Source organism: Lagopus leucura, unplaced genomic scaffold, assembly GCF_019238085.1.
Source record: "Lagopus leucura isolate 7727_CA_CO unplaced genomic scaffold, USGS_WTPT01 Super-Scaffold_100034, whole genome shotgun sequence".
Taxonomy (NCBI): domain Eukaryota; kingdom Metazoa; phylum Chordata; class Aves; order Galliformes; family Phasianidae; genus Lagopus; species Lagopus leucura.
The window spans coordinates 1,836,181-1,858,509 of record NW_024962283.1 but is presented as its reverse complement, the minus strand read 5'-3'; the positions used below and the strand labels follow the sequence as shown (position 1 = coordinate 1,858,509).

The window sequence follows — 22,329 nt, the reverse complement described above, 5'->3', positions numbered from 1 at the left end:
TTAATTACAAGAAATCGCTTGAAGTTCTTTTGCTACCATTAATCATTTCCAATTATGACTGTAATTACAAGCCAGCTTTTCTCTTTGGGTGGTCACTGCTGGGATCCAACACGGTGACCCTGTGCTCACTGCCAGGTGCACTGACCACTGAGCTCCTCTACGGAGCATCGCCATGCCGTGAGCATGCAAACAACAGGAGGAAGACATGGCGACTTCATCCCCTTTGCCTGCACTGATTTTGCAGCAGCAAAACAAACCCACAGGCCAGGCTGGAGCATCATCCCTGGGACGTGGTGCCCTGATGGCCGTGATGCTCCCCCCAGGCCCGGCTGGCACCGCGATGCACCAAAGGCGACCAAACCACAGCAGGCAACACAGAAAATCAAATGGAAACGTTCCCTCTTGGTTCCCTCGATACTTCTGCACGGGAAATGTGATTAAACTGTCCTTATCTTTGTGGGAACAGTTGTTAGCAATAATGAAATCATCCAGCCCTTTTCTTTTTGAAATCCAGCCACATCCTTTGGCTCCAGGAAACAGGGGCAGTGACATGTGCTGTTTTCATAAAAAGCCACAAGACAACATATTTCATTGCAATAAATTCCCTTCCCTCAAGTGAAGAGTGAAGGAGAAGAGACTTCAAGGACAGGGAAAAGTTTCAGCCAAAGGGAAAGACTGAGCTGAACCTCAGCCCATGCAACACCGAGGCTGGCTCGGCAGGATGGAGGTGGTGTGGTGGGGGCTGGATGCTCCCCTCCCCACCTTGGGAGCACTCAAATAAAAGGCTCCATGTGGAGCCCAACAGAGGTGGGACTCAGGTGGGATATAAGGAAGCATTTTTTCTCCAAAGGAGCGGTGATGCATCGGCACAGCGAGCGCAGGGTCATCGCTGGGGGTGCTGCAGAGCCGTGGGGACGTGGCACTGAGGGATGATGGCTGGGGATCTCAGAGGTTTTTTCCAACCTGAATAATTCTATGTCTCTACAACTGCAAGGCGACAAACCTCACCCTGCTGCGTGCTCCATCCTCATCCTCACCAAGTGCTTGGGCCGCCTGCTTTCCAACCCACCCCAAGAGTCCAAGTCCCTGCTCCATTCTCCTCTCTGCCCAATGTCAGCCCAGCATCCCCAAAGTCTGGGCTGCCCGGGCGGATAACACGTGGTGACTTAGCAGCTTAGCACTGAATTAAGCAGCCAGCTTTCCCCCGTGCTGCCCCCTAATTAGCGGGCTGCATTTTGTCGTCCTCCCAGCACTTGGCTGAGGCTCCCCTTCCCTCTGCTCCACGCTTATTCTGTTCACTGAGCTAATTGCTGAGCGCCTGCACCCTGGGTGTCTGCTGCTGTTGGAGAAGATTAGTATTTTTACAGAGGGGGAAAAAAAAGATTAAAAAAAAGAGATTGTGTTTTTTAAAGCAGATGAAAGGAGAGCCCAAGGAGATATGCATTTGACTCTCAAACACGCTCCTTCAAGTCTCCCTCAGCAGTACTTAAAGGCGTTTCCAAAGCAAGACTTTATGAATGCTAAATGAACCCAGCGCCTTGTTCCTCCGCCACAAGAAAGGGAAAAACTTATCTTTTATATACAATATTTCCTTTACGGCTGACACCGTGCATCACGCATCGCTACGACCAGCCCCACTTCAGACACAAATGCTGACCTTCACAAAGTCACGGGCAGAGCGCTGCCTCACCCGGCGGGATGCTCTGTGCAAAGGGCAAGGTGAGGAGGGCACAGGTTGGGATGAGCTGAAAGCTTTCCTCCCAGCTGCTGCGATCTCAGCTGCCCCTGCCCAAGCTGGGACGTCCACGGAGATGCAATGCCCAACACGAGGCTTTCTAAGGATGCTGTGCTGGAAAAAGGGATGCAGGTTGGACAGGGGAAAGACAACTAAGGGAAACCAGAAGCACTAAGGACAAAGTGCAACACTCCCCATCCAGCCCTGCAAACTGTACCACAGAGGGATGCTGGTTGGATTTGCACCCAAACTTCCCAGTTTCAGAAAGGACGAGAGGCACCTGGCCAGCACACCAGGCCTTCAGCAGCCAAGCACCTTGGGCTATCTGGGTCACTCAGCAGAACGCATTGCCCACCCTCACTGAGCAGCAGGACCAGCTCCTTCCTGTGCCCCTTTCTCCCTACCCAGGAGGTGGGTGAGAAGTGCACCCAGCTTCACACAAAACACCCTGTGAGGAGATAGGGCTGTGCTTTTAGGAAAACACCCACCCAAAGGAAGTCCTGGGAGATTTAATTAGCCACCGTCTGTGCTGCTTAAGCTAGTTGGGTGCTACATAATTGCTAAATATTATCTCGGCAGGTACAGCAGTTTGTTCGGATAATGCCAGTGATTGACATTTCCCTGGCATCTTTCATCCCAACCAGATCTGATATTAGTCTATTATAAAACATTCTTCTGTCCCAATCCTCCATATGTCTCTGAACTGTCAACAGGATGGTAACTGGCTCTGCATTTTCAAAAGGCACAAAGCAACTTCATGGGATGCAGCAGAAGCTGAGCTCAGCTTTGCTTGAGTTGCACACACGTACACAAGGAGATACGGGCTCTTCTTCAGTACTGGCACAGGGTGAACCTGCTAGAAGTGGTGCACAGCACCCAAAAAGCTCACAGCCAAAGGGAAGGGCCCATCTCCATCCCCTGGCAAGCAGCAGCGGGTGCCACAACTCAACACCAACGTGAAAAATATATTCCAGGGACAGCCCAGCAGAGGGGCCACCGAGTGATTAATTGGAGACTATCAGTTTGGGATAGGTCTCTAAATTCCCATTAAGTCAGGTGCTGAGGCATCACACATTAATCCAGAACATTTCCCCTTCGGCCCAAACAAATAAATAACTCTTGTATAATTCAGGGAGGATGGGGTGGAGCCATCTCATCCCCCCTCTCTCTTCCCAACTAACCAGTGAATAAAACATCGCCCGCAAATCTATTAGGCTAATTTTAAATCCTGACAATTTAGCAGCACTTCAGCAAGATAAGAGCCATTTATTAAAAGCCACAGTTCATTAAGCCAAATGCTGCTGGCGTATTTACTCAGAGAAGCTGGGCTGGGCTCCCGTCAGGGCCAAGGGAGGAGTCCCCATGCCCCACCAGACCCTCCAACGTGGACCTTCCTCCTCCCAAACCCGTGTGGGGCCACAGGAAGAGGATCCTATGGCTCCATGCATGACTGCATCTGGAGCAACCCCTGCTGCAGAGCTGTGCCCTACGACAGCACGGACACTCCTGAGAGCACCAAAGCCAGAATTGGGATGAGCTGAGCATCACTTCAGACCCGTTCCCGTTAATGGCAAGCACAGATTGACTCCAGGCAGGGGATGACAGCAAGCCAAGGGAGGGCTACATAGGAAGGATTGTTTTTTGCCAAAAGCAACCAGATTGCACTCAGAGCTTTCATTCCTCCAGACAGCGACGTGACATCTCTGCGAGTCCGCTCTGCTGCACTGCTGTACTGCCTCCCAGTGCTCTGGGACACAGGGGAACAGGCTCGGGGCTGCCCGACTGCAGGGAGGCAGCATACAAGGAGATGGACTCCCTCCTTTAACAGCCCTGCATCTCCTGCTGTGTTTTTTTAACCTCCAGGATGGCAAAGTGTCACACCACAAGATGCCAAGTGGCGCAGCAACCACAACCAACCTACGGATGGGCGAAATCCAAAGACGCCCCAGCAAGGAGCTGCACTAACAGCCCGTGGAGTCTGAGCAAACTCTATGCCAACCCACCGACTCCAGCACAGTGCAGCAACATCACTGAGCTGGCAGACCCCTCCGGGACCTCCTTGCTGCTCAGATCCCAGCAGCGTGGGTCTTTGTGGGTAGGGAGCAATCAGCGCCGGCTCGGCAGTACCCGAGGGATGGAGGCACGAGGGATGCAGAGCAGCACTGCGAGCAGCAGGCAGCAGAGGGCAGTGAAGAAATCCCATCTTACAGAGTTTGTGAGCGCGATTCATTCCAGCGGGAGCCATCCAAAGAGACTTTATCAAGTGCAATTGTCCCACTGTGCCTTTCACCTGCACACACTCGCAAGACAGTCTGGAGTCACCACAGAGTCTCCCTTTACAGTCATAGCTGAAAGGAGCATTATAAAGGTGAATTAACATTTAAAAAGAATGTAAAAAACCCAGAACTGTTCTAATGATGATTAATGGGAAGCTATAAGGGAGGCCGTGACCTCCTAGTGTCATTAAATGGATTGGCAGGTTTCTGAGCATTAATTATAAATAGCCACAGGAGTTCTAGCGCTTAGCAGAATGATGATAAATCCATGACACGGGCGGAGGGACAAGGAGTCAGGAGCAGAGGGAACGTGTGAGGGTGTGCACGTGCACACAGCAGCAGTGCTGGTTTGCACACTGTTACGTGCACAAGAGAGGTGGAAAGGGAGAGGCACAGCCATGCCCATCTGAGCGTGCTGCTGTGTTGGGGTGGAGAGAGAGAGAAACGGGCACATGATGAATTAGGCTCTGCCAGTCAATCACATTTCCTAAATGTTTTATATCCCAAAAGCTATAAAAGCAATATCCCTTTCTGGCCTTATTGGAACCATTTCTGTAAGGCAATCACATCTGTCTCCCCGGGGATTTCAGCTGAACCATGCCTGGGCTCCCCCTGCTTTTGTACTTACTGTGCAGCCTGCTCCCAGCCAAGGGTCAGAGCGTGCATACAAATGGGGAGGAAGAGGGAAAAACAAAAACAGCCCCCAATCAGCTCAACATAAACTTCTCCAGATTGCCCAGCGCAGAGGCTGCAGGAACCAGAGGCTGTCAGCATTTCGCAGCCCTCAGCTTTGTGTTTCCTTCTCTCCGACTGTGCTCCTCCACATATGACATCCTGGGCTGCTCTCCCAAGGAAGCACAGCGACTGCAGAGGGCAAAGGGCCCTTGTGCTGACAATGCAGGGGCTGGGGGGGATGCCAGGGGTGTCCCCGTGCCACAAAACCCCCTCCATAGGGATCCCAGCGCTTCCATCCCCACTCCCTGCATCCCCAACCACCCAGCATCACCTGTGCCAGAATTGAAAACACTGCTGCTCCTACTGAGATTTAAGTATCATTGCCCTGTGGGCTCCTCCAGAGGAAGGCATTATTTCAGCTGATTGGAAAACGGTGGCAAAAGAACAGGTTCTCCATACAATTTTCTTCATATCCTATTAGTCGCAACACAATTACAGCGAATGCATCAATTCTTCGTCCCAGCAGCTCCTGGAAAGAGCCACCTATTAAAAGCTGGCTTATTAATGGAATTGTACAGCCAGGATTAATCGGGCCGCGCTGGCCCTTTCCATTTCTCACTCCACAAGTGCTTTTGTTTGCTTAATAGGCTGAAGTAACTCGAGAACGACGCAACTCACAGCTTCCCCCATTTGCTGCGCACATCGGCAGCAAATTTAATCTCTCTTTATTTTAGGGCATCGCTCGGGGCTCAGACGTGGCACCAAGGACATCCACACACACAGCAGTCAGGGCTGAAGCAGAAGAGGCCTTTCATTTCCCTTCTGGAGGAGCACAGCAGAGCCAGCAAGGGGAATCCCATAAACCATCTTCAAAAATCCCACATGGATTTGAAACGCCGAGAACAAGTGCCAAAGCAAGGCAGCAGGAACCAGCCAGGGGACCAGTGCAATATCATCCCATGAGTGCTCTGAGAGCCCTCAGCTGTCCCAAAACAGCCCCCAAAGAGCCCCAGCTGCAATGCCAGCCCTATTGCCAGCCCCATTCCCACAGCTGCTGTCTCCCAGCACAGATATTACGGCGGTGGCGAAGCCAATGCATGTTGAAGCACGGTAATATAGTATGACTTTCCCCTTTAATGGAATTTTTCTAGCCCACTAGGAAAAAAAAGACTCCATTAGCCCTACTACAAAGGCTCCTACTTATTAGTATTTTAGAACAGCGGCAAAAACATTTCTTGAATCTAATTATTGCTGACAAATATGAAAATTGAAATCAAAGTTAAATTTTCAGCTACAGTGCTTCATACGGCAGCAGCTCGCCCGCTCCCGACTTCAGCATCAACACATTTGTTCTGCAGGGACGGAGCCCCCCCAGCCCACCCCTCCATCTCTGCAGCACCCACTGCATGTTTACCAGCTGGCAGAGTACAGCAAGGCTGGGAGAGAGCTTTTCTTACATTAATTTCTGTATTTTTATCCCCCGCTTTGCCCTCTCCCCCAGCAAGGAGTTGCTGGGTGATTTTAAATTCCTCGAGATCGAGGATCGGGGGAAGGGGGGAGAGAATTGGGGAGAAAAAGAGCCTTGTCAACATATTTCCTTTCTCCTGCCTCCCCCCCCCCCCCAACATACTGTAAAAATCAATCCCCTTTGTCATTTTGCTCTGCTTGTGTGAATGTTTAATGGCTGTCGAGGGAGATAATGATTGCTGCTAGGAAATTCATTTCAGATTTGCTATTTATAAAGTACTTGGTGCTCAGGTGGGAAATTAACATAAGGAAGGGGGAAAGGGACCGAAGCAGGGAAAGAAAAGCAGCAGGAGAGGAGGGATGAGGCAGCGGGGCGGCCAGAGAGGTCTGAGGAGGATGTGCCCAATATCTGCATCCTCACTGGGGCAGAGGGATGAAGATGGAGATCCACACGGGGCCCACAGGTGTTCCCCAGCACCACCAGTACGTACACACCCTGCACCTCTCACAGGCATCCCTCATATGCATCCTGCACCCCTCCTGGGCACAGAATCAGGGCTGGAAGAGATCTCTCAGATCCCCAGTCCAACCCTTCCTACCATTCCCACTGACCACATCCCTCAGTGCCACAATCCTGGATCACCCCCCGATGGTGACTCCAGCACCCCCTGGGCCAGCGCATCACCAGTCCTTCAAAGAAGAAACATTTCCTGATCACCAACCCACACACTGCTCCAGAGGAAGGGCTGGGGTCCCTTTAGCAGGACAACAACAACCACTATACCACTTCTTCTTTTCCCCCCTCCAATCACTGCTCCAATATAATTTACTAGCTGTACATCCACACTACAGGTTTCTGAACTCAGGTGGCTGAATGCTGCCCAGTGCTGCTGTTTCAGCTAACCCTCAGCTGCAGTTCTGGCTCTGCCTGGACCTTAGCTGAGACCTCAGCCCTCTTCTCCTCCTTGAGTTTGTGATTCTGAGCGCAGAGCAGAATGGCACTGCACTGCATTATATTGGTGTATGGGTTCACTCCTGTCACCGCTCTCAGATTCTTCAATGGGTTTTTCTTCCAGACTCTATGCTGAATCTTTTTCTGTGGAGCTCCTGGCTTCTTCCAAGCTCCACTTGGTCACCATATGCACTGGCAGGTTACAGCCAACTCTGCACAGCAGCAGGTTTGCACCAGGTGCTGTCCCAGTCCCCCAGCTCGAAGAAGGCACTTTCAACCCAAATGCAGGAAACACCCAACGTGGTCACAGAGAGCGAGGTGCAGCAGATCCAGCATCCCATAGCGACACCCCATCCGGCATCCCACCTCCCTTGTGCACACCCAGCATCCTCTGTAGGCATCCCACATCCCTCACGGTCATCCCTTGAACACGACTCCCATCCTTGCAGGCATCCCTTGCACACATCCTGCACGAGCATCCCCCATCCCGGCCTGTACAACCCGCAGAGCATCCCAGCTCCCTGCACAACCTGTTGCTGTGTGGGTGGCTGTGAATCCCAGGGGGAATTCCCAGCTGTGCCACCGCCGGAGCAGCGCAGGCAGCGCGACGCACGCAGCCACTGAGCTGCTAATTCCTCGTCTCAGAAGTTGCTTTTCACTTTCTGATTTTTCAATAATAGGCTTGCTATGAATCCCTTAAGCTTCTGAAATAAGCCAAAAACCGCTTTTCCAGCCATTTACATAAACACAAGTGGATCAGAAGGAATAATCATAGTTTATGCATTATTTGGGGGCTTTGGAGCCGGCTGCTAATGTGATGTCAGGTTTTGAAGCTGAGAACCTACAACGGGAAGTGTTGACGGGTAGCAAAGCAGCAGAAAACAACAATAAATAATACCATTTTTTCAATGTTGCATTCAATGACAGCTTGGCTGTCCAGCGGCTCCCGCTGCCCGCAGCACTGTTCCAAAAAGAGCCTCATTAAGAGAGATGTCACTCATGCCAAAGCCAAAACCAGCCCTGTCGCTCCTTGGACTGCCATCAAAACCCTGGTGCCGGCTTCGGGGATTGACCGAGCAAAAAGTCTCTTGTAGGCACCCTCTCATCTCCTCACACCATCTGTCCTGCAGAACGGGAATAAAGCCTGAAAGCAACCAAACAAACCCAGCAACTCAGCGTTATCCACCAGACAGCCTCCCAAAGAGGGGAAAACAATACATGCAGCCACGCTCAAAGGGCCAGATAGCGCTGCAGTATTAATGAACCTTGCTTCGCACTTCAAGTGCTTGTCGCGCTTCCAATGAGGCGGGTTGGATTTGGCTTTCAAAGCAGGTCTTTAAATCAAGGATGCTGCTTCTGACAAAATCAAAACATTAGCAGAGGGTCTGTTTTGAAGAAGTAATAATAAAAAAAATAAAAAAAGAAATGGAACGAGGCGCGAGACTGCGGGCTCTGCTGTGCTGCTGGAACACCGCCCTCGGATTGCTATTTTGTTTGAAATAACTTCACAACTTTGTACACAAGCAAGCTCGGATCTGGAGCAAAAAATACTTGAAATCAGTCCCTGTTTCCCCCACGTTTTTCTATCGTTGGGAATCCGTGCCTTTGAATGGAAAAACTCCCTCTGTTTCCAACATTACACAATTTCCTGCAGGGTTTCCCACTTCTTGGCTGCTGCTGCTCCACTGAGTCACAGCAGGGCACACCTGAGGGCCTGGGGTACTGCAAGCTTGGCTTAGCTGGGGAAGGAGCTTTCTTCATGCTCTGTGGTGCAAAACTGCATCGTGGGGCAAAGACCCCAGTTGCAAAGGGAATACAAGCTAGACAGAGCTGCGAGAAGAGAGGGAAGAGGTGTTGTCCCTATGACAAGGTGAGGATGGAGCACACGACAACCCCAACCCACTGCAGGATTCAGGCAGAACCAAGCTCCCACTGAATGGTTCGAGCTGGAAGGAACCTTAAAGGCCATCTAGTCCCATTCCCTGCAATGAACAGAGACACCCAAAGCTCCACCAGCTGCTCAGAGCCCCGTCCAGCCTGACCCTGGGTACCTGCAGGGATGAGGCACCACCAGCTCCATCAGCACCTCCCCAGTGTTCTAAGGGAAATACTCAGAGCCACACTGCCCAGCACCCAGCCCTGCTCAGCAAGCAAAGCATGCAGGAGGTGGAGGAAGGAAAAAGCAGAGGGGGGAGGATGCCAAGAAAGGAGCGCTGCCTTTAGAGGGAACAGCCAGCGGGACAAGGCGGGTCAAAGGGTCAATTAATTTACAACAGCTTTCAGCATTGGACATATTAACTGTAAGCGCATCAAAAATCCATGCTATCCTTCTTGGCAGGAGATAAGAGCACATTGAAGGCAGCACCTCTGATTTATTATTAACCAGGAGCGAGGCGTGCGCATAGGGAAGGCAGAAGGAGGCGGATGCAGCCCTGAATGTGCCAGTAGCACAGCGTGCTCCACGCAAAAGGGCTCCAAGCACCTGGGATCAGGGTGCCCCAGGGATGCAGTGATGGAGAGCTCATCCTCTGTGCTCTTGGCTACTTGAAGGAATGAGAGGATGCACACACAGAGGTGCAGGATGCCGGCTGAAGATGGAGACACCAGCACGGCTTGGGATTCTGAATCCCAAAAGTTGGCATCTTGCTCCTCTTAGCCTCTGGTTGAAATCAAGAACTCCATCCCAAGTCACAGCTCCAAGGCAGCTGTGAGCCTTTGCCATCAACATCTGAGAAGGATCACGGCTTGGTCCCACTGAGCAAGAGCAGATTTGCCACCGTGCATCAAAGGAGCACAACCAACAACCCAAAAACATCATCACATTTACCCTCCTTAGGGCTTTGCTCCAGTAAAGGCATCCATTGGGCTGGGGAACAGGCAAAGAACATTTACCCTCTCCTGGCCCTTCAGAAGTTTGGGAAGAGATACCAAAAGGTTTTCTTCTGGCCCCATGGCCATAAGGACGTCCCCTTATGATGCTTTGGCTGCAGCCATCCTCTCCACCTCCACCCTGGCTTATCACAGCCAGCCTTGCTTGCTGCCTTGACCCAGATCTGTCAACTGATCAATTCTTTTTTTCATAGAGAAAAAATAAAATGGGGGGAAGGAAATCACAAATATGGATGTTTTTAAGCAAAAACAGCAAGGGAAATAAACGAAGCAGACACTTGGAATATCAGATGCACTCATCTCACGCACAACAGGGCAAGCACAACAGGCAGATGGAATAACCATCAGCCAAGGTTACTACAATGATCCAAATGAGAAGAGGAAAAAAAAAATGGTTTTCACTGAGCACTGGGACACCCCAAAACCGGTGGCAGTCCCCAGAGCACCCAACCATTGGCAGGAAGGCTCCCTCTGATACATCACGAATTCATCTGTACCTGAGAGGAGGAGCACTGTGCACAGCACCCCCAGAGCTGCGCCCATGCATGGAAGCAGCAAGGAGCACACGCACAACCCCACGTGCAGCACTGCACACAGCCCAGCTCAGCCCCACCACGTGCCAACCCGACATCTTCAGCGCCGTCCCGTTCATCCGCAGTGCATCCTTCCCATGACAAAGGTCTGCTGGGGCTCCTGTTGACTCTGCTGAGTCTTAAAAATGTGCCAATTAATCCCAGCCAGCAGCCTTGTTTCCAGAGGTGCCGGATCCCTGCTTGCAGCTCCAGTTAGAATCAACAAGAGTGACAGATGTTCAGCAGTGCTCCAAGTACCCACACCGCACCCCCCTCTTTTATGTACTGCACCTAACTAGGTTATCTAATCATGTCGGTATTGATTATTACTGTTATTACCTATTAAATAGCTATTTTCTGTCATTGGGGTGAATATCACATTTTATTGACCTGCGTGGTAACCATTAACCACCACGGAAGCCACATCCAGCACTTCCCCAGGGGAGCAATAAATCCAGGTGTTCACCACAAGACATCAATACACATAATTTTTCTGATACACATTCATTAGTGCAATTACCTCCGTGCAGGAGCTGCTGGGTTTCCCTCCAGCCTTCCTGAGGCTGCAGCCCCATTCCAGGCCACGTTCCCCAACCCTGCCCTTCCCAATGGCAGCACCCCAATGCCTCTGTCATGTTTCAGCCCCGTTCCCCTTCAGGTGCCATCTGCAACCCAACCACATTGAGGGGGCAAATCATTCTTCCAAGTGAGGATTGCTCGGTGTACAATGTTGACATCTGCTATTATTTTACATACCTATGCAGCGCGCTCATTAGAATAAGGTCTTTATGCTAATTTGTAAATCAAATTCGCAAATTCTTGGCTTACTGATGCTAAAGGCCCAGCTAAATCTTTGCTGACCTTTTAGCCTGATTAATCCCCTCATGCGTGGCTGAGTGAGGAGTTTCTTCCCATCCTCTCCTGGACTGTGATTCTCACACCCATCTTTGGGAAGCACGGCTGGGTGGCAATAAGGGCATGGCCACGAGCATCCCTCTGCTTTGGGAAGAGAGAACACAGCCTCCAAGCTGCTCCACACCCGCACTGCCACTATTCCACATGGTGCAGAAGAGCTGTGGGGGATGCTGCATTGCAAGCAGCACTCATCCCCCAGCACCGGGGCCGGAGCCCCTGCTTCCCTGTGTGCCCAGCACCAGGGGAAAGGGAAAGAGAACCAACAACAAAAGCTGCAAACCAATGGATGCTTGCATAAATACAGGCGCCCAAGCACTCCTGAATTACCCCACTTCACGCTCCTCTCCACATTCAAGCACACTCACAAGCCACTCTCCTTATTGTTTGTTTGGCTGCAAATAGGTAAATGACCCGGAGTATTGACAAACTGCCGCAGAGGGCAGCACAGATCTCTTGAGCTGTTTGGAGTAGCGATGTGCAAAACAGTTCTTTCCTGCATGACAACAATTTTCATGCTTTCAGCCACAAACCAGTTCCACCATCAGGTAAGGAAAGTTAAAATTCAAAGAAATACTGTGAATAGCGGAAAAGATCACTACAGCAGCAGGGGGCTGCTGCATATCTGCCAATGCACACACATATGTAAATGCACACGCTCCCTCTGGGGCTGAATGGAAGCCCAATTGCTCAAAATCCACTTTGAAAGTTTTTGCTAAAAGCCAAAATGACTTCTGCTCCCAAGTTTATTTCCTTGAAATGACTCCTTGAAACACAATTATGCAACGCAGCCTCCCAGGGGGACCCTCTCCCATGCAGCACTGATGACCCAGCACCTCCCAGCTTCCAAAAAAGGTCCAAACTTTTGGCTGCCCTATGCCACCCTCTCCCCCCATCCTATGGCTCTGCCCCCCCCCAGCCCACGCTGTGCTGCAGCTCCAGCTGTTCCCACCCAGCAGTGACTCAGGGCCTTGTGGGACCAACACTGCACGCAGGGCTGAGTGCAGGGGGGGGCTGGGGTGTGTGTGCAAAGGATTTCAGTCAGGAGGAGGCAGCCCACCCCTCCCCACTGCTGTGCTGCAGAGGGGGAAAAAAAAAAATCAACTTTTTGATCTGCAGGCTTTGATGGGAGAATGAAGGGAAGCATGAGAGATGAGCAGGGAATAGGGCTGCAAGGAGACAGAAGAAAGCACTAAAAGAGGCACAGATTCTGCACCAGGGAAGCAAGGAGAAGGATGGCTGCCCACCGCCCAGCCTGGGCTCACCATGGAGGCAGCAGCCCCGGGAGCCCCAAGGGGAACGAGATGCAGAGCGCCAGCATTCCCAGCAGCATCACAGGCAGCGGGAGCTTGAGGAGGGCAATGGGAGGAAGGCGAAGAGGAGCGATGCCTCGCTGTGTGCTGTGCATGCTAAGCAGCCCGCGCCGCTCCATCCCAGCAGCTCTCCCTGCAACAGCGGGCCCAGCAGAAAGAAGTTTGAGCGCTGCCCATCTCCCCCTGCTTTGCTGGGGCACAGCCCCCGCTCACGAGCCCCCAGCCCCACACAAGGTCCTGCTGCACGGAGGATGAACCAAGCAGGGATGCTCAGGGCAACAGCTGCCCACAGCAGGCACCAGGACAGCTGCAGCATTCCCACTGCAATACTATCCCCTATGCAAACGCCTCCTCATCTCCGGGGCTGCCTGCACCCCAAAAAACCCCCGAGGGCAACCGGAGCCTTCAGGATCATACATCCACAACGGAGCTCGGGGGGCTCCCCCGCCTGCATCCCCCTTTCCTGCAGCCCGAGATGGCCGGGCAGCCGCTGCAGGATGCGACCCCCCGGAGGAAACCCCGCTCCCACAGCCCCTCCAGATGTCTGTAAGGAGCCTAACGCAGACTGACAGCCCGGCGCTGCCGGCCAGCTGGGACCGGCTGCCGCCTCCCCCTTCCTCCCCCCCACCCCGTTTCTCTGTTTTTATATATAAAGTGCACACATTTATTTATCTATTTTGCAAATCCCCTCCCCAGGGGCTGCAGGGTGTGAGCAAACTGCTCGCCACCAGAACACATCAGACCATAAATTCCCCAACTCTTCAGCCCTCGGGTTGCACCGAGTTTTTGGGACGACCTTGCAGGCGGATCCAGCAAAAGAAAACCAAACCAAGCCGGGGAGGGGGGGGGAAAGCAGAAAAGCAGCGGAGAAGGGCTACGAACCTCCCCGTGCCCACCGCCTGTTGGATGTACGGCTCTTCCAGGAGCCAAGTTGTGCTGCTGGAGATGGCAGAGCCGCTTGGCACCGCCCAGCAGCCCCTCTCCCCAAAAATCAAGAAGTTCCTCCATAGCGCAAAGTAAGAGGGTGGGGGGGGGGGGGTGGCACAGGAAGGGAGATGTCACCGTGCTGCATCCCCCACAACTCGGGGGATGGGGGACCCCAGCAGCCTCTCGCCCCCCCCACGTTGGGGGCTCCTCACCCCCAGGATGTCGGTATAGGATCACGAACGCTCGTAGCCCCCTACCTTGGAAGAGGAGGAGTGCGGCCATCCCGGCGAAGATCACCCATGAGACGGGGTGCTGCATTTTCGCCTGGGCCATATTCGGAGCTGCGTGCCTCCCCCTCCTTTCCCCACTCACTGCCTGCTGCCGGGGAGAGGTTTAAAATCCAGCGTTTCCCGAAGCGAAGCGCGAAAAAATAGGCGAGGTAAAAGGAAAAAAAAAAACAAAAAAAAAAAAAAAGGAAAAAAAAAAATCCCCACAGGGAAAAATAAATAATAGGGAAGGAAAAAAAAATAAAGAAAAAGAAAAAAAAAAAAAAAAAAAAACCACCGCAGGATGGGGGGGGGAAAAAAATAAAATAAAAATAAAAAAAAAAAAGGGGGGGGGGGGGGAAGGGGGGGTCGGAAGGGGCGGCAAGGTGCGACGGACAGGCGCTGCGTGCCCGCCGCTCCGGCCCGCACACGCCGCCCGGGCTGCACACGCCGCCGGCCGCGCACCGCTCCCGCCCCGCGCCGCTCATTGGCTCCGCGCCGCCTCCGGAGCCGCCCCGCTCCGCTCCGCTCCCACCGCACCGCTCCGGCAGCGCCGCCGCGGGGCCGCTCCGCTCTGCCCTCACGGCCCGGCTCGGCTCCCGACCCTAGGGGCAGCTCGGCCCCCCCCCCCTTCACCTCTCCTCTATTAGATTTAATTTAACTCGTGGCATCGATCTACTTTTATTCCAGATAAAGCCGTGCGCGTATAAGAACGGACTCCGTGTTGTAACTGCGCTCGCCCCATTCCTAACAGCTGATCCAATGCTGCTCGTGTAGGTCCTGCGCCCAAACGAACTGCTTGCTAGGTGCCAGGATGGTTAGAGGTGGAAATGACCTGAATAGGGACATCTACAGCTAACCAGCAAGTGCTATTGGCACAGCTGCCCAGGGAGCAGAAGGGTCACCACCCCAGAGGTGTTCAGAGCCATGGAAATGTGGCACTGCGGGGTGGGGATCTGAGAGGTCTTTTCCAGCCTCAATGGTTCTGCGATTCTCTATCTGAAGCCCATTCCCCAAGGCGGCCCCTTCCTCTGACCCTAAAAGGTCCAAAACCAACACATCTGCCCACATGCAACACAATAATGAGAGCACAGCACCAGCGTGGGCCCGGAGACCAACACCATACATTGACCCCATCCAGCATTTGTCCAACACAGAGAAAACTGGAAGCACCAAACCTGGAGATCCCTCCTTCATGCCGGCCAAATAAATAACGCTGTGTTAAATATTCAGCATTTCATTAGTGGTGCATTCTGTTGCTTGAGATGACTCACAGCAACATAAAACAACATTATAGGCAGAAAAGTCACAAAGAAAAAAGAATATCTTGGCTTTTTACACCGACTCCTCCTCAGAGATTCCCAAGTCTGAGCTGTTCGCTTTGCAATCCAGAAGATCTGGCCGGGAACCTCTGCACATCCAGCTGTGCTCCTCCTGCGTGGCTGCAGCCCGGGGAGCTCCTATGGGGCAGCTCTGCAGTCTTTGTCCCAGCAGCACAACAGCCAGCCAACAGTCACACCAAGGGCCAGCACTCAACACAACACAACCCCAGCTATTACAGCACCCAGAGAACCACCCCGTTTGCTTGATTATCGACACGTTCCCCTCTAAAACCCAAACTTCCCATCTGTCTGCCCAAGCAGAGAGCAGCCCCTGTGCTGCAGTGCTCTTCCCAGATTTGCTCCATGCATTACTAAGTCACACAGCACTTGTTTATGGCATGTCTATTTACCCGACACACCGGAACAGCTCCTAAGGAGCCCTGGCTCGTGGCTCTGCACAACACCAGCTCCTCGTGTCGAACAGCAGGTGATGTTCAACACAATGCCGTGCAATAAACACCTAATATCCATCACCTCGTACGTATCTGCGTGCAGTGATAGGAAAGCACAGATAGCAGGGCTGTGCTCCCAAGATAGGGGACGGGGAAGGAGTTATTCATTGGAAATCGCACATGGATGTGGGGTTAAGGAGGGATGCTGCAAAGAGAGGGGAGGGAGGAATCGTTTGGGCAAAGTTTCTGCACAAATTTATCTTTTATCCCCAATCTGAAGGGCGAAATTACAGCACATCACCTAAAAGTCTGCATGCCTTATTTTATTTTCCCCCCCTTGCAGTTTTGGAAGGAAACCTCCAAGTGGCTCCAACAGGAGCGCAGTGACCTTGCTGAGCAGCACTGCATAATTTTTAATAGACATTTTTTGCTGGAACTGACACAGTCCCAGGCATGGCTTTATTTCACTCCCATTTTTTCCAGAGGGAAATGCCCCGTTTTGTTCTGTTTTTCTTTTTTCCATCATCCCTCTATATGCATACCTATAATTACGATATGCATTACAATAGCATTCACAAGCTGCTGATAAGATCCCAGCTCCGTTGCGCGCGGCGCTGCGTGCACACTGCTCAAATGCAATCTCCTCCCTTCAGCTGCTGGAGTCAAAATAGAGAAAGCGGAGAGAAGTGTTGAGACAAGAGCAAATTACTCATTTTACGGAGGGAAAGAAAGCAAAGCTGGGAAAGGCAAAGTCATCGCCTGAGGTCAGGAAGGGAATCCCCACTGGTGCCAGGGCTGAAGCTCTCCCCATTGCCAACATGGGGCTCCCACCACTGCCCTGCCACAGGTGCCATCAGTGCCAAAGGTGCCTTAGGGGGATGCTCCCACACCAGAGCACAGCACAGCTTGGAGACCACGAGTAATGCAACAACACCAGTTTCCCTGCTGAAGGGTGGCGGAAAGTCACACAGCCCTCCCAGCCCCACTGAGGCTCTGTGGCACCTCGCACACACGGAGCCAGACAGACGAGCGCTGTGCCCAGCTTCACTCCTTTAATTACACCTCCTACGGGCAGGAAAGATAAGCCCAAATGGAGTGACTGCACGGAGGGAGGAAGCCTATAAGTTATTCATAAGTTCAGGCTCAAGCTCCTCTCTTGCTTTCACTCCATGACACCTTCAAAACATATTATTCATCTATTTTTTCCTCCTCTGGGAAGAGAGATGGTAATTGTAGTAAATACATCACTGCCAAGCCATCCCTGCAGCCCGCACGGCGCTGGGTCGGGATCGAAGGCAGCGGGGTGCATGGGGATGGCTGGGCTCTGTGAAGGACATCCTGCCTCTGACAGCACAGCCATGGGGTGAGCCCCCAGCAGCCCCACAGCACGGGGTGCACACCTCCACGCTGCTGCAAAGCAAGGCCAATGGGCCCAACCTCCTCCATTCCACTGTGGACTGAAGCCCTGCAGCCCCCATCTAGAATTGGGAACACAGCAGCGGAACCCAAGGGTTTCCCTGCAGCTCCATCCAGCCCAGCAGAGCTCAGTGGGGGACTGTGCTGGATTGCTACCAGAAATATGGTTGGAGTTGGTTTTTTTTAGGTCGTCCTATGTGGAGACGTGGAGTTGAGCTCAATGACCCCCGTGTTTCCCTTCCAATTCTGCACTGCCATGATTTGCTTGGGTTGCTGCATCACAGCCCGATGGAATTTAGACACAGCAATGAGCAAAGCACACTGCAGAGCGAGCACAGCAGGACAGCCCCACTCCTGGCTTACAGAACACCACGATCATCAGCTGCACAGAGCCTCTGCAACGAGAGCCACAGCACAGAGGTTTGTTTGCCCTCTCGAGGCTGTTCCAGGCAGAATAAAGCTCCTCATGCTACCACCAACCGAAGCAGCAATCCTCCAGCTCGAGAGGTTGGTTTTGCTGAACGCAGCGACGCAGATCCCTCATTGCAGCCCTGTTGCACTGCTCACCACACAGCGTTTGCTGCGCTCTGGTGCAGAAATAACCCTGACAGCATCATCCGTGGTCACAGCAGAGAGGGGAGAGCAGAGGCACTGCCATACGGTGCCTCGGAGAAGAGACAGAGCACGGTTTTATTTGTCCTAATTCCCTGAGAGGTCATTTACTGCAGCGCCCCTGGCTCTTCCCCAGCCCTTTCCAGCACATTTGATTCTTGTGAGTTTTCTTAATCTCATCTCCTTCATTGGTTATTGCTCCTTCAGTGCTGAACTCAGCAAGATCGTTTCTGTTTGGAGAAAGATTAGCACTGAGTACATTAAACACAGTAATGCCATGTGCTAACAGGGCAGTGGGCCACCACCCCGCCCCAGTGCCCAGAACAGCCTCCAGCTGGGGCTGCTCGTTCAGGGCACATTGCTTTAAATTTGAACTACGTGCTGAGGGACAACGTGATCTTCATGGTAGGAGAAGCAAAAAGAAAGGGCAAATGGATGGAGAAAGGGCTGGGTCGAGGTGTGCACGCAGACATGGGATGGCTGCTGACAGACCCAACAGTCTGCCCTGCCCTGGTGTCAGTCCCTGAGCATCACAGGGATGCTCACACCACACACCTAAGGACCACTCAGCTGCATGATGTGGAGAACAAGACTCTCCCAGTTCCAAGCGAAATGCAACACAAGTGAAACAACAGGGTTGGACCCGGCAAGTCAGCAAGAATCTGCTCACCTCTTAATTTGCTCCTTCCCCCAGACAAACCACATTCCTTATCCCCAGCATTTACAGTGATGGTTTTCCCACACGTCTCTTATCACAGCTCAGAAGGCTGTTTACCCACAGATTACAAGCAGGCAATAAGGCCACCCAGGGAAGAGGCACGGCTGCATGGGCCAAAGCTCTGCAAACAGATGGCTTGAGGAGATAGAGGGGGTTTGCTACTGTGCGAACGCACCCGTTCTTGAGGGTGACCCAAACATAAACACATCTCTGTGTAACTTGGTCTTTTTTCCTCATTTTGCTCCCTCCAGGGCTTGGAGAGAGAGCACAGACTCAGGGATCTGCTGAGCACACAGGGAAACAGAGGAGCCCGCAATCACCTTTGTGTCCCAACACCTGAAGAGCTGGAATCCCATCCCACCCCCAATAGGGGAAATGCAGGTAAGGCAGCCCCACGAGGAGCAGCACCCATTTTGCCAACAAACCCACTGCCTTCAGAAATCCATATTTGCAATTTGAGCATGTCCAGACACCCCAAAAAAACAGCACTCCCTCCGTACTCCCCCTCCCCACCACCCAGCACTGCTGGAAAAATCAAACGTAGTAGAAAAAAGGGAAGGAAAAAAATAAAAAGAAATAGAAGCAGCTCTTGTCAGGAGCACAGGAGTACAAGGAAGTAATTTTTCTCGCCCCGTTGCAGTTGGACGGCGTTGTTTACGTCTGCGTGAGACGCTGCATCCTTTCTTCTCCACCGTGCAGCTGGAGCATCAGCAAATTGGAGAGGGGAGACACAGGGGGAAGGCAATAGCGACTGAAATTGGATCCTATTGAATTTTCAATAGGACACCAAAATATATACATATTTCAGCGTGTGAGTGTATGGATATCCAAGTCAATGGAGGGATCCGTGAATAGCTGGTTCTGAATAATTACAGTGGGGGGAAATCATTGGAATAATTAGCAGTTGCTACCAGAACATTCAGGGAAATGAAATGCCGAGTGGTGTTTATTAAACAGCACTTTATTTTCGGTTTAGGGCTGTTGGGAAGAAATTAGGTGGCAAATACACAGCGGCACTGAATGATTGGGAAAGCCTGGGATCATTAAGATCATTCAAGCCGCATTGCCCATCCCCTCCATTTCTGCCCATCCCCTCCATTTCTGCCCATCTCCTCCATTCCTGCCCATCTTTATGCCTTTCCTTGGGGTTTCTTCCCCTCCTTTTTGCACTGATACCCTTGCAAAGATGACACGCAGCCCAGCCAGCGCCCCACAGCTTCAAACGCTGCCTGGCGTGGGCTAAGCTTTCTTCTGCCTTTGACAAGAGCAGAAGCCACACAAAATTACTGCTCAGCAAAAGGAAAGAACAGCAGAGAGACTGAGCACTACCAACAAGCACGAGCCTTGCAGCAGCAAAGGGCTGGCTGGGAAAGCAGCAGGAAGGGCACACAACCCATATATGAGAAGCAGGTGGACTCTACATTTAGGAAGGAATACCACTTTTTTCAGCCTCATGGACATTTTTTTTGCCACAGTACTGAGTAAAATAGGGCAGGGAAAGAAGAAGAAAAAAAAAAAAAAGGATCAAAGAATGCATGAGGTTTAGGAACGCACAGTCCCAACCTGAGGGAGGTCAGCCCTCCATCCCCACTGCTGCCAAGCTGAGGTGTAATGAGCACGTGGAGCAATGCAAAGAAGAGGCAGAAAGCAGGGCAGGGCAGCACATCCCCACCTGCCCCCATCCACCCTCCCAGCACGGCACGAAGCAATCCGACATGGATCAGCAGAAGAAAGAGAGATGAAGTTTTAAGGGAGGTAGGAGCGCCTGTGTGTATGCGCATGGCTTAGATAACTCAAAAGATTTCACACTGTATTTCACATGATTCACATTGCTAAGCTTCTCCCTTCGAAATACAGGAGACGAGCAGAAATGAGGCAGGTCAAAAGCCTCATAAGCCTGAAACATCTCCAGGTTTGCAAAACCACTTTCGGAAGCTTCCCGTTCTGGATTGAGCAAGGTTACCCAATGCCAGCCAGATAAAACTGCACTCCCAACAAGCCATCACAGGCAGCACTACCACACAAACACAATAAAAACTGCCTTGAAAACCAGGAAAACAGATTGATGCCCTCCAGACACATATAATCTTGTAATCAGAAACAAGTCTGCCCTACCTTGGGGATGTCTTCTCATCGCAGCAATCCTGCGTAGCCAGGAGCATCTGTCAGCCAGCCTGGTCCAGCCTGCAACAGGGAGAGGATGCTCACTCATATAGACTTGGACTGTTGCTTTCTGATGTAGTTACTGGGGCAGCCAGTCAAGCCATTTCAAACAATTTTTGTATATTAAGTTATTATATGCACAGAACCCTCCCCCCTTGACCGCTGCGCACTCCAGCCCTGAGATGGAAAATGCAACAAATGGGAGTTGGACTCTGTGAGCCTGCTAGGTCCCTTCTGACTCCTGATATTCACAGAATCATTACGGTTGGAAAAGACCTCTCAGATCCCCCAGTTCAACCCCAAACCACCCCACCGTGCCCACATCCCTCAGTGCCACATCCCCACGGCTCCGGAACACCCCAGGGATGGTGACCCCACCGCTCCCTGGGCAGCTGTGTCCATACATCACCAGTTACATTATTGCAAGAAACTACAGGAAAAAACACAGACTTGCTATTCTGCCGGAATCTGAAGTAATTCTGCAGCTTATTGACATCTATGCCACATCCCTCCGTCCTACCTTATCAAGCCCACACAATTCTAAACCAGTGCAATGCTTTTCCTTTGCGCCACCTCTGCAGTAAGGCTAACTTCCAGTATTAGGAAAACAACACAACAAAGCAAGCATCCAAAACAATAAAAATAAATTAAAACCCCTAGAGCACACCGAGAAGAGTTGTGGCTTCTTTTACTGCATTTTCCAAGGTGCTTTTTAAACACAGAGCAGGGAAGGTATGTAAATACATCAGCTCAACCCCCTCGGGCTCAGGGCAGAGCTCTGCAGGACCACCCCTAGAAGCAGCACAGCCATGCAAATGCCCCAAATGTAGCAGAAGAAAGAGAACTAAAAGCATTTTCCCTACATCAGACCTCACCCACCGATCCAACCCTTCCTTCCTGGCTTTACCCTGTGCCCCTGCTAAGTGCTGCAGTGCTCACTGCAAACACCACAGCCCTAGCTAAGCTGTGCAAGCAAGCTGCCATGGGGTGGGGGATTACTCCCCCAAATCCCTCTCCCATTTTGTAAGAACCAGGCCTCCATCTTGCAACAAGAGAAACCAACTCACCCCACTGAAGCAGCTCCTCACATGACTTCAACGCCAAGAAAAAACTCAATTTTCCTCCCAGACAACCCCCAGCTCCTGGTACAGAGCTCCATGTCTGAGCAGATCCCCTCCTGCTCTCCTTTTATCTGGGCAGAGCTGATCCCCCCCCCCAGCCCCTACCAGGTGGGAGGACGAACCACAGCCCCACAGCCATTGCCACCCAACGAGCCCAATCAGGAACACCTGATTTGTGATCATCCAGAACAGCTGAACCAAGCTAAGGGGCCGGAGCAGCAGCTAACAGCAGAGCAAGCAAGTCCCTCTTTCCTCCCAGTTTCTATTCCATCACATTGCAGATATGGGTTCCTTCAGCTCCCTTCCCCAGTGACTCTGCAGCCTCATGGGCACTAGATCATATGTGGCTCCATGCCATTTCTCCTCCAGGTACTCCAACGTGAAAACCCCAAAAACAGAGCTGGGTCTCTGCAGGAGGCAGCTGAATGGCCCCCTCCCCACTGGGATGCCTGCAGAGCCTGCAGCTCAGCCATCAAACACCTGAGCTGGGGCAAGGTATCCCAGATGGACCAAGGCTGGACAGTGCTTCTACCCCAGCAGG

The 22,329-nt window shown here is 52.0% G+C and overlaps 1 protein-coding gene across 1 annotated transcript in view; it reads right to left on the bottom strand.

Moving 5' to 3' along the window:
• LOC122186074 (protein CEPU-1) overlaps window positions 1-14,177 on the bottom strand; it is a 243,687-nt gene extending 229,510 nt beyond the window's left edge. The window contains exon 1 of the mRNA XM_042882450.1: window positions 13,976-14,177. Coding sequence (XP_042738384.1) covers window positions 13,976-14,051 — 76 coding nt within the window. The 5' untranslated portion in view covers window positions 14,052-14,177. The remainder of the gene's footprint in view (window positions 1-13,975) is intronic.
• Between the last annotated feature and the right edge of the window lie 8,152 nt (window positions 14,178-22,329).